At 37.0% G+C, this 13,327-nt stretch overlaps 2 protein-coding genes and 1 long non-coding RNA gene across 4 annotated transcripts in view; 1 reads left to right on the top strand and 2 right to left on the bottom strand.

Annotated features, from left to right (window-relative positions):
- Positions 1-2,151, bottom strand: part of LOC130047887 (uncharacterized) — a 105,490-nt gene extending 103,339 nt beyond the window's left edge. The window contains exon 1 of one of the 2 annotated variants that reach the window (XM_056143587.1): positions 2,017-2,151. In XM_056143587.1, coding sequence (XP_055999562.1) covers positions 2,017-2,078 — 62 coding nt within the window. In that variant the 5' untranslated portion in view covers positions 2,079-2,151. The remainder of the gene's footprint in view (positions 1-2,016) is intronic. The other variant, XM_056143586.1, reaches the window with a different exon arrangement.
- A 2,251-nt stretch (positions 2,152-4,402) lies between these two features.
- Positions 4,403-6,118, bottom strand: LOC125657374 (uncharacterized). The gene is made up of 2 exons (XR_008796706.1): positions 5,764-6,118; positions 4,403-5,653 (listed from the first exon to the last, which is right to left on the bottom strand). It is a non-coding gene; the product is annotated as an uncharacterized LOC125657374 (long non-coding RNA).
- Positions 6,119-9,334: 3,216 nt separating this feature from the next.
- On the top strand, positions 9,335-13,327 carry LOC125653881 (uncharacterized). Its single transcript, XM_048883563.2, has 3 exons — positions 9,335-9,603; positions 12,153-12,336; positions 12,681-13,327. The coding sequence occupies exons 1-3, from the start codon at positions 9,488-9,490 to the stop codon at positions 13,203-13,205; spliced, it is 825 nt and encodes a 274-aa protein (XP_048739520.2). The 5' UTR covers positions 9,335-9,487; the 3' UTR covers positions 13,206-13,327.

Here is a 13,327-nt window from a genome sequence, read left to right as displayed (position 1 = left end):
CAGACCTAAGCCATTAAAATAGGTAGTGACAGTTCCATCGCCAAACGCTCGGCATCAGGTGTGAATGTCACGGGTCCTTGGAGATGACCTTAAAAAATGGATGTCCCGTGTCGGAGTAGGAGTGGCACGCTAAAGAACCCTCACTGCTCAATGGTCGTAAGCGCCGATCATAGGCCTAAATATTTGAAGCCCTTCATCGGTCTTGGTGACGTCTCCATATGAGTCAGGCGCGGATCTAGAATTTTTTCAAAGGGGGGTTTGAAGAGGAAATGCAGGGGCGGATCCAGGAATTGCGGTTACGGGGGGCGCCACTTTATGAGGCGGAGGGTTTGGGGACCACCTTGAGGCCCCCAGTGGGTCCAGGGGGCAAAGCCCCCGAAAGCTCCTGGATTTTACAGATTTTATAGGGCTTAAAATATGTCTCCTATTTAAGTCATTTTTACTATTTTCTATCATTCTTGATAAGGTGAAATTAGTCAAATGACGCAAATTTTAAGGGTTTTTGGAAAAAATTCAGTTCTTCCAATGAAGTAATTCAATAAATCAAAAAGATTTTCAATTTTTGTCATTCATTTCTCCGGGAGTGGAAGAAATTATTGCTCCTTTTATCGTTTACTACATTTGTCTAAACAATATACCATGATTTACCTTAAATTTGAAAATTTTAGGGGGGGGGGCGCCAGCTGCGCACCCTTAAATAAGGCACTGAAATGAGAGTTGTTATAACGTACGTTAACATAGTTAAATGACAACTTAACAGAAATGCTATCAATTTGTATTTGTAAATTCAAATTTGGATTAATGTTATTGTATAAATATCAGACGTAAATCTATCACTCTTGATTCTAAAACGAATCCTGTTTTAAAATGCATTCCGATTTACTCCCAGTAATTCATTTTTTAAAATATATAAAATGAAATATTACAGATACAAGCTATACAAGATTGCTACACATAGCCATGTCCCCCACTGCTGCAAAAAAGTTGAAGCACAAAAGTCCCATAACTCCTGTACAATTTGTCGAATCAAAATGACGGTGCAATATGATCAACTACATATGGTGACTAACAATCCTACAAAATTTGAATGAAATCCGGTGAGCGGTTTCGGAGGAGTTGCGTCCACAAAGTGTTTCTATAATGTAGCATATACAAATTCAACAAAGTCCCATAACTCCTGTAAAAATTGTCGAATCAAAAATTCCGGCATAATATGATCAACTACACATGGTGACTAACAATCCTACAAATTATGAACAAAATCCGTTATGCGGTTTCAGAGGAGTTGCGTCCACAAAGTGTTCCTATAGTGTAGCATGTACAAATTCAACAAACTGCCATAACTCCTGTCAAAATTGTCGAATCAAAATGGCAACGAAATATGATCAACTACACATTGTGACTAACAATCCTACAAAATATGAACAAAATATGTTAAGCGGTTTCTGAGGAGTTGCGTCCACAAAGTGAAGTGGGACGAACGGACACAAGGACGGACGCACGGACACCGGTATTTCTATGTCCCCTTCCGCGTTGCGGTGGGGAACAATAAAAGATAATTTGAATTATCATCACCTGATAGAAATGTTGACGCACACAATTGTATAAACAATTTCCATCGCCTAGGATTTTAATAACGCTATAGTCATTCACTCACTCTCTCTCTCTCTCTCTCTCTCTCTCTCTCTCTCTCTCTCTCTCTCTCTCTCTCTCTTTCTAGATCCGCCACTGCGAGTGAAAAATTATCGAGCGATTAGTAATTTTACTAAAATTGTTTAGCCGGAAGCTACTTTGATGACCCTCTACGTTACAGGGGTCATTAAGACCTTTTATGTCATCGTGTACACACAGGTCACGTGCTACCCACATCAAGTGTTAGCTTGATGACGCGACCTCTAATTATAGAATGCTTTTATGTGGTTAAAACGAAAGTGCTTTTTGTACAAAGTTGAAATAGAACAAATATTTCTTCGGCTTAGGTTTTAAAAAACTAGGAAATCGATAACATCACTTTACCTGCCAATCTGTCTCTCTTTATCTCCCAGCATGGCATATCTATCTAACTCTAAATATGACATATCGCCTGTACGGTTTCGTACATTGAATTGCGTAATTTGTGAAACTTTCCTCTAAAAATAGATTGAGTGGAATTCAACATTGAACCCGATCAAATAGTTGGCATAATCATGTTATTCGCTCCGCGTATCGAATTAATTTGACTGAAATAACTGTTGTAATACATTTAAAGTTAATTATAAATAAAAATATAGATATATGTAATGTAGTTTAAAATTGTATAAGTTATAAATATTCCTCAATGCAAAGTAGGGATGTACGTAATAAGTAGGTAATATGGGGATGGGGGTGCAGGAAAGAAACTTTAACAGCAAAAATACAATAAAGTATAAACGTTGCAATTAAAAATAAGTACCATAAATTGGACCCAACCTACCCCCGGGGGCCATGCACTCTGGCTCATTGGTTCTTGAGATTGATGATTTTTTAAATATTTTCTCTATTATTCTCAAGTAAAACTTTGATCCCCTATTGTGGCCTATTTTACAGCATGGGGATGCAGTTTTCTTATTGCAATTTTCACATCTGCCGTATGCCTATATCTTGATCAGGTAAACAGAATAATCATAAGTCAAAATTAAAGAACAGCCTAATTTCAATTGGTATGAAAGACATCAGACAACACTCGACCCAATGGCAGGTTGTTTTGCAAATTAATTGTTTTAATGACCATACAATTTGCGAAATACACACTTTGAACGAGACTGTTGGAGCACATATAACATGAACTTGTTTGTCTGTAGCCTGCCTCGATTTAAAAACTGATCACACGCAGAACAAGCTCTTGGGTATCGAATCAATTGTGAAACATTAACACCATATGCAGGTGATAATGGAATATTGCTACATAAATATGGGAAGGTGACGATGGAGAAGATAAAGTCATATGTTGAGAAAGTTATAACGACCATAGAATTTACAAAATGCTGACTTTGAATGAGACTGTCGAAACCCCTGTGTCATCAACATTTCTGTCAATAGCTTGCCTCGATTTTTAAAAACTGACCATACGCAGAACAAACTGTTGCAAAAATCTTAAGTAATGAAATGTTAAGATAACGAAGAGAGTGTTTGCCCAACTGTCTATTTTGTATTGCTTTTAGGAGTTATGCGATTTATCACTGTTCGTAATCATTACCATCACTATAGTTGAAAGAAAATGAAGAGGAAGAACAAGTAGGTGGATTAAGTATAAGATGGTCTATATCTATGCACTGCAAAGTGTGTTTATAATTAAAAAGTTTCGATGCAATAGTAGAAGTATATTTGTAGGAAATACTGGGTGTAGACTTAAACTTGAAATAAGTTGCAATACACGACTGGACTCTTATATGACGAAGAATGTTGCTTATGTTGACAGCAACTATTCATATAGAATATAAATTTGAGCAACTGGCGGTATGACTTGGAATTCATGACTCGTGGTGGTATAAAGAGCCTGTGATTGGCAAACTCCATAATCATAGAGTTCAGTCTATATTCAGGTGTTGAAAATCTAAGTATAGAATAGCTGTGGCTAATTGGAATAGCGTGGGTGAAACTCTCAATGGAACAGAGTAGTTGTGACCTCTCTAGAGACAAAAAATCTAGACAAACTAATTTCATAGGCCTCGATGTTCTTATGGTCACCAGTTCAGATCTAGGCTGTTCTCTGGTCTTACTCCTGATACACCTACCACACTGTTCTACCTTATCCCTGATATCAGAATCCATGCTTAACCAGTAAAATCACTGCATAACTAACCAACTGGTGTTTTCTCTGCCCTGATGCACTACACCATCTAGTAAACCTTTCATAAGCAAATACATCATACTCTCTAGTGCTGCTACGTGTTGTATCTCGGTACTATCCAACTTTGTATTTCTAAATAGTACACCTTTTCTAATCTCAAAATTCTTTTTCTCCCGCATATACTTTCTAACTTTGGCAGACTCTGTATCAGATTCATCTCTAGATAAAAGTAAAGACTTTGCCCAACTGAGAACAATGTCATCATCCTACTAGTTCCTCCATTTGACTGTTGACGATTTGGTTTCCGCTACATTGTGGTTCAGTCTCCCCGTGTCTATCATTAGCTATTTTCGGCCAATGGTTACACTGGGGGCTGCCAGTCGAACTACTCTGATCACACCTGGAAACATTTGGAGGTTGTAAGGTCTTCCTGGATAAAACATAGGCATCCTGATGTGATTTACCAGGCCTGTAATGTATCTAAAAATTGTAATTGATCAAAGCAGCCAGCCAGCGGTGACCTGTAGCATCAAGCTTGGTTGTTGGAGTGACGTAAGTCAGCGGAGTATTGTCTGTCTGTACTTCAAGACATAATTAACACACAGAATAATGTTTATCTATTATATATACAATAAAATATGATAAAACGATAAAAGATATAATTAACACACCGAAGAATGTTTATCTATTATATATACAATAAAACATGATAAAACAATAAAAGATATAATTAACACACAGAATAATGTTTATCTATTATATATACAATAAAACATGATAAAACAATAAAAAAAATATAATTAACAAACAGAATAAGTTTATCTATCATAAATACAATAAAACATGATAAATCAATAAAAGACATAATTAACACACAGAATAATGTTTATCTATTATATATACAATAAAACATGATAAAACAATAAAAGATATAATTAACAAACAAAATAATGTTCAATCAGACACAAACAAACAACCACAAATCTACTGTGTCAATACACAGTTTAGTTACACATCACAAACACTGCTGTAATTAACACATAGCTGTAATTAACACACTGCTATAATTAACACACTGCTGTAATTAACACACAGCTGTAATTAACATACTGCTGTAATTATTACACAGCTATAATTAACACACAGCTGTAATTATCACACAGCTATAATTAACACACTGTTATAATTAACACGCTGCTGTAATTAACACACTGCTGTATTTAACACACAGCTGTAATTAACACACTGCTGTAATTAACACTGTGTTTAGAGATGTAATTGACAGATTTTCAAGATGTACATCACTTATTAACACTAATCCACACAGAGCTGTAATAAACACTATGTTGGTAGATTTAATTAACAGAGTGTTGAGATGTGTAATTAACACTATGTTGAGATGTGTAATTAACACTATGTTGAGATGTGTAATTAACACTATGTTGAGATGTGTAATTAACACTGTGTTTGTAGATATTGGACTTTCTTCACTTTAGCAGTTCCTAATTCAGCCACAAAGAGGTTGTCGCTAATGTTCACACATAAACCCCATGGGCGTTCTAAATTCTGAATGTCCGTCCAGATCTAGGATGTGGATACGGTTATTGGTTGCACCACTCTATTAATTTTGCCTATATGTTCTTACCAAAATTACTCACCTTTGACCTGACCCTGCTGCCTTAAAGTAAACTTCTCAGAAGTTGTACTTTCACATCATGTAGTACAGTTCTTAATGAGCATTTTCATACCAAAAAATACATACCCATCCAGCAAGGCGTGAGAGTTTGTTTACATCGAAGTCAAGCACGTGCAAAATCAGCTGGTCAAAAGCCAAATCACCCACCTCTACAACAAAAATTCAAAAAAATATTTAAATCCTTCTTTCATGGTTTTTACTCACAAAATTTCAAACACAATACTTGAATTTACATCTCATAAAAAATTGGAGAGCCTACCTCATAAGGAAAGTCCCATAAAACATGCAAAGTTCCAGGAATTATTTTCTTTCGGCCATGATTCGACGTGAACCTCCACATAAATAGAGTGATGCAACCTGCAGTTGAGGTCTGCTGTCAGGATGTGACTCTGGCTGTCCTTAGTGATGCCGTGTGGATCAAATGATTGCTCGGTATTAGAGGGATGACCAGTGTATCTAAATCGGAGTTTTCCTGACTGATTGACCATCACTACTGCTCTAGCTGACCGGTCAGCCACACAGATATCCAGGTTCCTATTCTCACTGAGGTATTTAGTATAACCAAATGAATAGAGAGGACGACCCTGATCATCAAACTGAATGGTGTGTGTCTCTGTGGAGCCAGAGTAACGCACAACTTTGGATAGTTTTCTATCATCACTGAATCATGGTAACCAGAAAATCATCAGAGGTGGTACTGCAGACATGGAGAGGTCTCCACCCCTGTAGTGTTATCACGGTCTGTATCGGTTTATTCTTCACTAGGTTTACATTTTTATTATCAGTATAAACAAGATCTCCGTCCCGTGTCACTGCTATGTCCCGTGGTTCGTTCCCTGACTCGGTTTGTATTGATGTCAATAGTTTACCCTAGAGGTTGAGAAGCTTCATGATTTCGTTACTCCCGCAAGTCCTAACATTGTATAGTAATTCATACCCAGTGTCTATGGTGGCGGTGAGTCACGGTTCATCAAGCAGTGGTTTGACTGGAGGAGACGATACAGCTTCTGGTGACTTCATTGTGTAGCCTTGTTCACAGAACCAACCATTTTATTGAGCTGATCTTTATCTATTTTGGAAGGAGAGAAACTTGGTAATGTAACTCGGACTTAAGGAGGTAATTGTCGGAACTCACCATTCCTAGATTTGTAAGTAGACTTTAGAGAGACGTCCTTGGTGTTCATTATTTTCTTCAGGTCCTCAATGATCTTTCTAAGTTCCGTAATTCTCTGTGTAATTCCATCTGTGTTTTTATCTAAAGCAGCCATGTGTTTATTTTTCATCTCCTCGATGTCGGATTTTTGACAATGGCGGTGATCTCCCGGTGTAAGACTTCTCCTTGTTGATCGGCTGCTGTTGTCAATTTCCCGTAATTTGTTTGTAACTCGGATTTCTCAGTTTGGGCATCGGAAGCCATTTCTTTACATCGGGGATAAATTTTGATCTCTAGTTCCTCTAAATCTTTTTGTAAACTTTCCGTTTTAGAGCTGTTTTTGTCCAGAACATCACATAAATTATGTCCTCTATGTTTTTTAGACGCAGGTAGAACAGACAGGAACGTCATATTTCTCACAGTAAAGTTCGCTATGTTTATGACATTGTGGTTTTTCGATGAATCAGAAACGTGTTTCTTAACACAGGCCTTGCATGAATTTAGGTTACAAAATTCACTGTGACTCTGTAGGGGAACAGTTTCACAGAGGTCACACAGTAGGACGGTCTGGGCACTGCGCCGGGGATGCAGCATTTCTGGTGTCTGAGTCACATAAGTTCATTGTCAGTTATAAAAAGAGAAAACTCAAACATGTTTACAGATTAAATGATAATTATACAAGTTATGATTAGAACGTAATATTAAAACTAGTCATTATATTTAATTTTCTTGCATACAATGAAAATATGATCAGTAATAGATATACCAAAGACACAACCCCTCCTTCATCAAAACTGCATAAATTAGGATCAGTGAAACCAGATCTTTCACATTAATTATATTTTAATCATTTAAACAAGTATCTCCTCCATTTTTTTACGGCACTGACTGCAATATTTGTCACACCCGTAAATCTAATATGACCTCCCTGATATTTCGACCTTCTGTCTACAGGTTTAGTCCTGTGGTTTAATGGCCTCCCTGATATTTCGACCTTCTGTCTACAGGTTTAGTCCTGTGGTTTAATGGCCTCCCTGATATTTCGACCTTCTGTCTACAGGGTTAGTTCTGTGGTTTAATGACCTCCCTGATATTTCGACCTTCTGTCTACAGGTTTAGTCCTGTGGTTTAATGGCCTCCCTGATATTTCGACCTTCTGTCTACAGGTTTAGTCCTGTGGTTTAATGACCTCCCTGATATTTCGACCTTCTGTCTACAGGTTTAGTCCTGTGGTTTAATGGCCTCCCTGATATTTCGACCTTCTGTCTACAGGTTTAGTCCTGTGGTTTAATGGCCTCCCTGATATTTCGACCTTCTGTCTACAGGTTTAGTCCTGTGGTTTAATGGCCTCCCTGATATTTCGACCTTCTGTCTACAGGTTTAGTCCTGTGGTTTAATGGCCTCCCTGATATTTCGACCTTCTGTCTACAGGTTTAGTCCTGTGGTTTAATGGCCTCCCTGATATTTCGACCTTCTGTCTACAGGTTTAGTCCTGTGGTTTAATGGCCTCCCTGATATTTCGACCTTCTGTCTATAGGTTTAGTCCTGTGGTTTAATGGCCTCCCTGATATTTCGACCTTCTGTCTACAGGTTTAGTCCTGTGGTTTAATGGCCTCCCTGATATTTCGACCTTCTGTCTACAGGTTTAGTCCTGTGGTTTAATGGCCTCCCTGATATTTCGACCTTCTGTCGACAGGTTTAGTTCTGTGATTTAAATGTCCGGTGTCAGTTTGTAAGCTCTGTCTTAGTGTCTAGTTAACGTTCACCACATCTCCATGATAGCGGAACCGTGCGACTGTCGGACGAGCTTTCTCACTTTCAAAGCTTCCAATGCCGTGAACATTCCCTAACTCTACATTGTTCTCTATTCCTAATTCGTAATAATTAAAGTTCCGCAATTTCCCTTCTGAGTATGTGATTTCTTTCGTTTGAGGAACGAATTAGACAAATCAATTTCTACTTGGTAATTATAATGAATGGATTATTCCGGATATTTCAAGTTTTCAATTCGAGTTCCTGTATAGGTATGTTCAGTCATGTTCTGACAACACGTTTAAATCTTATACTAATACTAACTTGTATTTACATTTATGTAATTATAGTACGTTGTATTGTTACAACATTAAAGCTGTTGTGTGTCGTTGCTAGTCCATTTAGTGTGTTATGTTGTTTTTATTACTGATCTTATATCAGAAATGAATGGGTTTTAAAGGAGAACCTCATTGTTTGACTTCCCACCAAGTCCAATGAATACCAAGATATTTTTCATAGATCTGCATTTTAAATCCAACACTGACTCTTTTAAACTGGTAATGTCTCTGCTTATGTCACTATTCTCACTGTTTTCTTTCAACATGCTACTAAAAATCTTTACGGACAGCGGGTCGGTGTAATGTCTTCATAGGTGTAACGTCCTGATTGACCTGATGGGTAATAATTCTATCTACACTAAAGCATATTTTAAAAATATGATATTTTAAGATTTCTTCTGATTAAATTTATGTTTTTCTTTCTTCAAATAATTTTTAAAAATTTAAATTGTAAGTATTTGAATGCATGATAATTCACCATTTGCAAACCCGAGGGGTGTAATGTCCTGATGAGGCATTTCTACAAAAATTCACGATGTTTCATGTCACATTGGATGTGCCGCGGAAATTCAATTCTGCGTGATTCTTACGTGGAATAGCACTTACAATTATTTTTTTTTAAAAGTTCTTAAAGACGCGCATATGAACAATGACATGACGTCACAATTCGCAAAACAATTGGACGTCACAATTTGAACGTATCGTAGTTACCGTAGCTCGATATCGCATATAGCTACAAAATGCCGGGGGAGAGAGTGACTCCCTCCGAAGTGATCCGAGTCTTGAAATGTGGAATTTGCTGGGGATTTTTCAACAAGCCACACACTCTGAAATGTGGTCATAGCTTTTGTTTAAGGTATGCAATTTGTCATTGAATGTGTGTGCTAACGTATTTCGAATATTACCCTATATCCAAAATTCAAAGCCACCAACTCAGACCGTGTCACCAGAATTAGCAGTAATTCGTTAAATCCTGTTTACCTATTCTGCAAGTAAGTATACTAAGTATTTCAAAGAAATCGGTATATAAAAGAAAAAGTATCTACCCATGGGAAAGATCTACCCATGTACCCATCGATTCAAACACTAAGGGTCGGGTATGGTGGCTGATTTGTGCCACTTTACAATTTGTCGTCTTGTCGTCATTTCGAGGCGAAAAGACGACAAAACGATAATTAGCGACTTTTCGCCCCGAAATAACGAAAAGACGACAGAACAAAAATTCGAAAAGATAACAAACAAAACCCGCAAATTAGCGACCTACCTCGTAATTTGTCGTCTTTTCGCTTGGCGTTTTGTCGTCTTTTCGAGGCGAAAAAACGACAAAACGATCACTAGCGACTTTTCGCCTCGAAATAACGAAAATTCGAAAAGACGACAAAATACAGATAATAATAATTCAATTCCATCAAACATAAAGCCCCTGTTAACCTTTTAGTTATATCATATGTTATGAAATAAATCTGTTAATTCCTCTTACTAAGGTCATAAACTTCACCTTAGTTTTCATTGATAGATGTTTCAATTTTTTCCGCTGTATCTCTTCAGGTTCAACACAGGTACATGTACGAACTTTCACATTGTATTTGAATTGATTCCAAATGTGTCAAACCTTCCAGATTTACCGGACTCGTTCGCACGATACATAAATGTAAATTATACCAAGTGTAGAATCTTTGAAATATCTAGTTCGATTAAAAGCAAATTTGATTTAAAAAGGGAAAATTGTTGAAAAAAAATTATTTCTTCTTTTTCACTGTTGTTGTGGGGGAGGAGTGAAAATCTTCTATTCATTGGATAGAATCAATTTTTTTTTCTTTCTTGCTGCCACATCCGGAATAAAGTAATACAATTTGTAATGGGCTAAATTATAATTCAAGTCTTTTTAGTATATTTATTTATTCATTTTTTTTTTCTTTGAAACAACATACTGTCGCAATCGGGGGAGGGTGGGGGGTCAGAAAATGACAAAGCCGGGGAAAAGGATGTACCCACAGTCGACTGCTTAATATTTTTTATAGTAAGGTGCATTGTATAATGGTTTTAAAATACATATGCATTAGAATGAAGAATATGAAACGGTGGATTCTGAGGATAAGTTCCCGTTCTCTCTGTAATTTCTGTTTCCCTTGTTCATAATAAGCCTGTTCATTTTATAAAATACAGACTTCCTCAAAACATCACTGCATACAATATTTTCCTTTTTCTGTTCTGTTTTGTTCCGTTTTTCGTTCCGCGTTTTAGCAACACCCGTATAAAATACAGATAACCAGCTACAAGCTATTATATATAATTCTCTATCAGGTTTATTCAGATGGCGAAGAGTCATAGGCTTTGAAATTCCAACCTTCATTGTCAGTTTTCCCCAATTAATTTACCTTTGCAATGCAAAATACGAATACTTTCCAGCTGGGCGTTTCCTTTGAAAACCATACGGACTGAATTCAGACTTTCATATATTTGATATGCCATCCATTTTCAGATATCAAGGTTTTAAAAGGAAATCAGCTATTTATACATTTTGATTCGAGGTCCTATGGAATTTCAACATTTGCATGAATACCTTAAGAAACGAAGTCAGTGTTTGCATTAGATATCTGACTATACACGTGACGAGGAGTGGTGTATAGGATCTCCCATGATTTGTGGTTTGATGTGATTTATATTTAACTCGTGTGTTTTCTATCCCCGAGCCTTGGCGAGAAACCCGAGCTTTGGCGAGGGGATAGAAAACACAAAGAGTTGAATATAAATCAAATCAAACCACAAACCTTGGGAGATCCTACATGTATATACATTTCATATATACCCCTTTAACCAGTTGATATCACTCATACGATATCGTTTCCGTATTCCACACTTTGTATTTCTTCGCCGCGTAACGTAATGTACATGTATGTAACCCAAAATGTTCAAGAGCGAATTCTGACACCTCGGGTCAATGATCTTTAGCTATCTACAAATTATATTTAGCAAAGGCTCGGCGATAGAAAACACAACTCGTTGGATAATAATTATATCCAACCACAAACTATAAGAGAACTAAGGATATCCTATACATACGTATATACATGTATCCACTAATGATAATTGTTGCCTTAACAATGTGTTCGCAAATGAAAAACAAAATCAGTATCAGCTGATGCACTATCAGGTGGTTTTCAGCAAACCGGAAATTGAATCATGTGACCGATATTTTTTTTCTATAAAACTCAATTTCTAGATACATTTGTAAATCACCATTCTTGACCTTTTATGATTAATCGTTCAATAATGAAAAAATAAAAGTTTCCTTTAACAAACAATTTATCCTATTTAATGGTTAATTTATGATAATACATAATTAATGATATATAATATTGATAATAATAATATATGTCCATGCATTTCATTTTTCTTTTTCAGATGTCTTTACAGAGTCTGTAAAGTTGCTCGAAATAACCAAGCGAACATCCTGCTTTCTGCACTAAAGTTCCCGTGCCCCACGTGTAGATCACCCACACGTGTTCGATATGTCTTGCAGCGTAACGCATGCGTCAATTTCGCCATTCAGGAGTATGTCAATCACTGGAAGAAAGAACGAAGTCATGTAAATTAATCTTATTTGTTATATCAACAGTCTGATTACACCCCCCCCCCTAACACTACACTGACGAGTCATGTAAATTAATCTTATTTGTTATATCAACAGTCTGATTAAAACCACCCCCTCCTCCTTACACTACACTGACGAGTTATGTAAATTAATCTTCTTTGTTATATCAAGAACCGATGAATTCATGTAATTTTGGTTCTTTGATTGTAATTTCAAAATCATTTACTTTAAACATTATCATAAGAACCAATTTTGAAATTGGACAAATGTATCGTACATGTATATATACGTGTACGTGTATCCCTGAGAAATGTTAAGGATTGATTCTTCTTTTTAAGGTTCGAGAAATGTTTAAATTGAGAGTGAGGTCAGTTGGATGCCAGTACTCATTAAGTGAAGAACAAGACGCGCGGTTTAAATCGGATGACCCGCACTCCCCTTCAGCCACAGAATATAATCACGTGACCACGAGACTAGATGTATCCGCCTTTCTATCCGATGTGGGAACCAGTGTGTCTTCTGCTTCAGTCGCAGACATGTCGGAGGCGGACAGCGAAATGGCAGTGGATACCTCCACCGATGATTCCGACGACCTTGACATTCGTGTAGGAAACCGTGGAGGTCGAGGTCGTTCAAGAAGTCAAGGAATGGATGGCGCTTACCAGAACTTTGTTGGAGACATTGCTTACACGTTTAGGGATATGTTCCGCTCTCCGAACCGCTCCATCATGGCACTGATTTGGTGCGGCTACACGCTCTCTATGATGTTGATTGGCAGTGGGTTTTTCCCGTACATGGTTCTCTACAGTGTTTTGTTCTTACTGATATTGTACGCAGAGACTATCCAGCAAAGAGACAGATGATGAAAATTAAATCCAAAATATTTATTTTTCGGGGGGGGGGGGATTTTGTGAAAAGTTATGAATACATGTACAAGTGTGAGCCCTGTAAATCCTAGAGAAATAGATGTGCACTTTCAAAGATT

The sequence above is a fragment of the Ostrea edulis genome, chromosome 7 (genome assembly GCF_947568905.1).
Source record: "Ostrea edulis chromosome 7, xbOstEdul1.1, whole genome shotgun sequence".
Taxonomy (NCBI): Eukaryota; Metazoa; Mollusca; class Bivalvia; order Ostreida; family Ostreidae; genus Ostrea; species Ostrea edulis.
This window is presented reverse-complemented; position numbering and strand designations above follow the sequence as displayed.

Coding starts and splice junctions, on each gene's coding strand:
- LOC125653881 (XM_048883563.2), top strand. CDS start 9,488: ATGCCGGGGGAGAGAGTGACTCCCTCCGAAGTGATCCGAGTCTTGAAA. Junction 9,604..12,152: donor GGTCATAGCTTTTGTTTAAG/GTATGCAATTTG, acceptor TTTCTTTTTCAG/ATGTCTTTACAGAGTCTGTA. Junction 12,337..12,680: donor GGAAGAAAGAACGAAGTCAT/GTAAATTAATCT, acceptor CTTCTTTTTAAG/GTTCGAGAAATGTTTAAATT.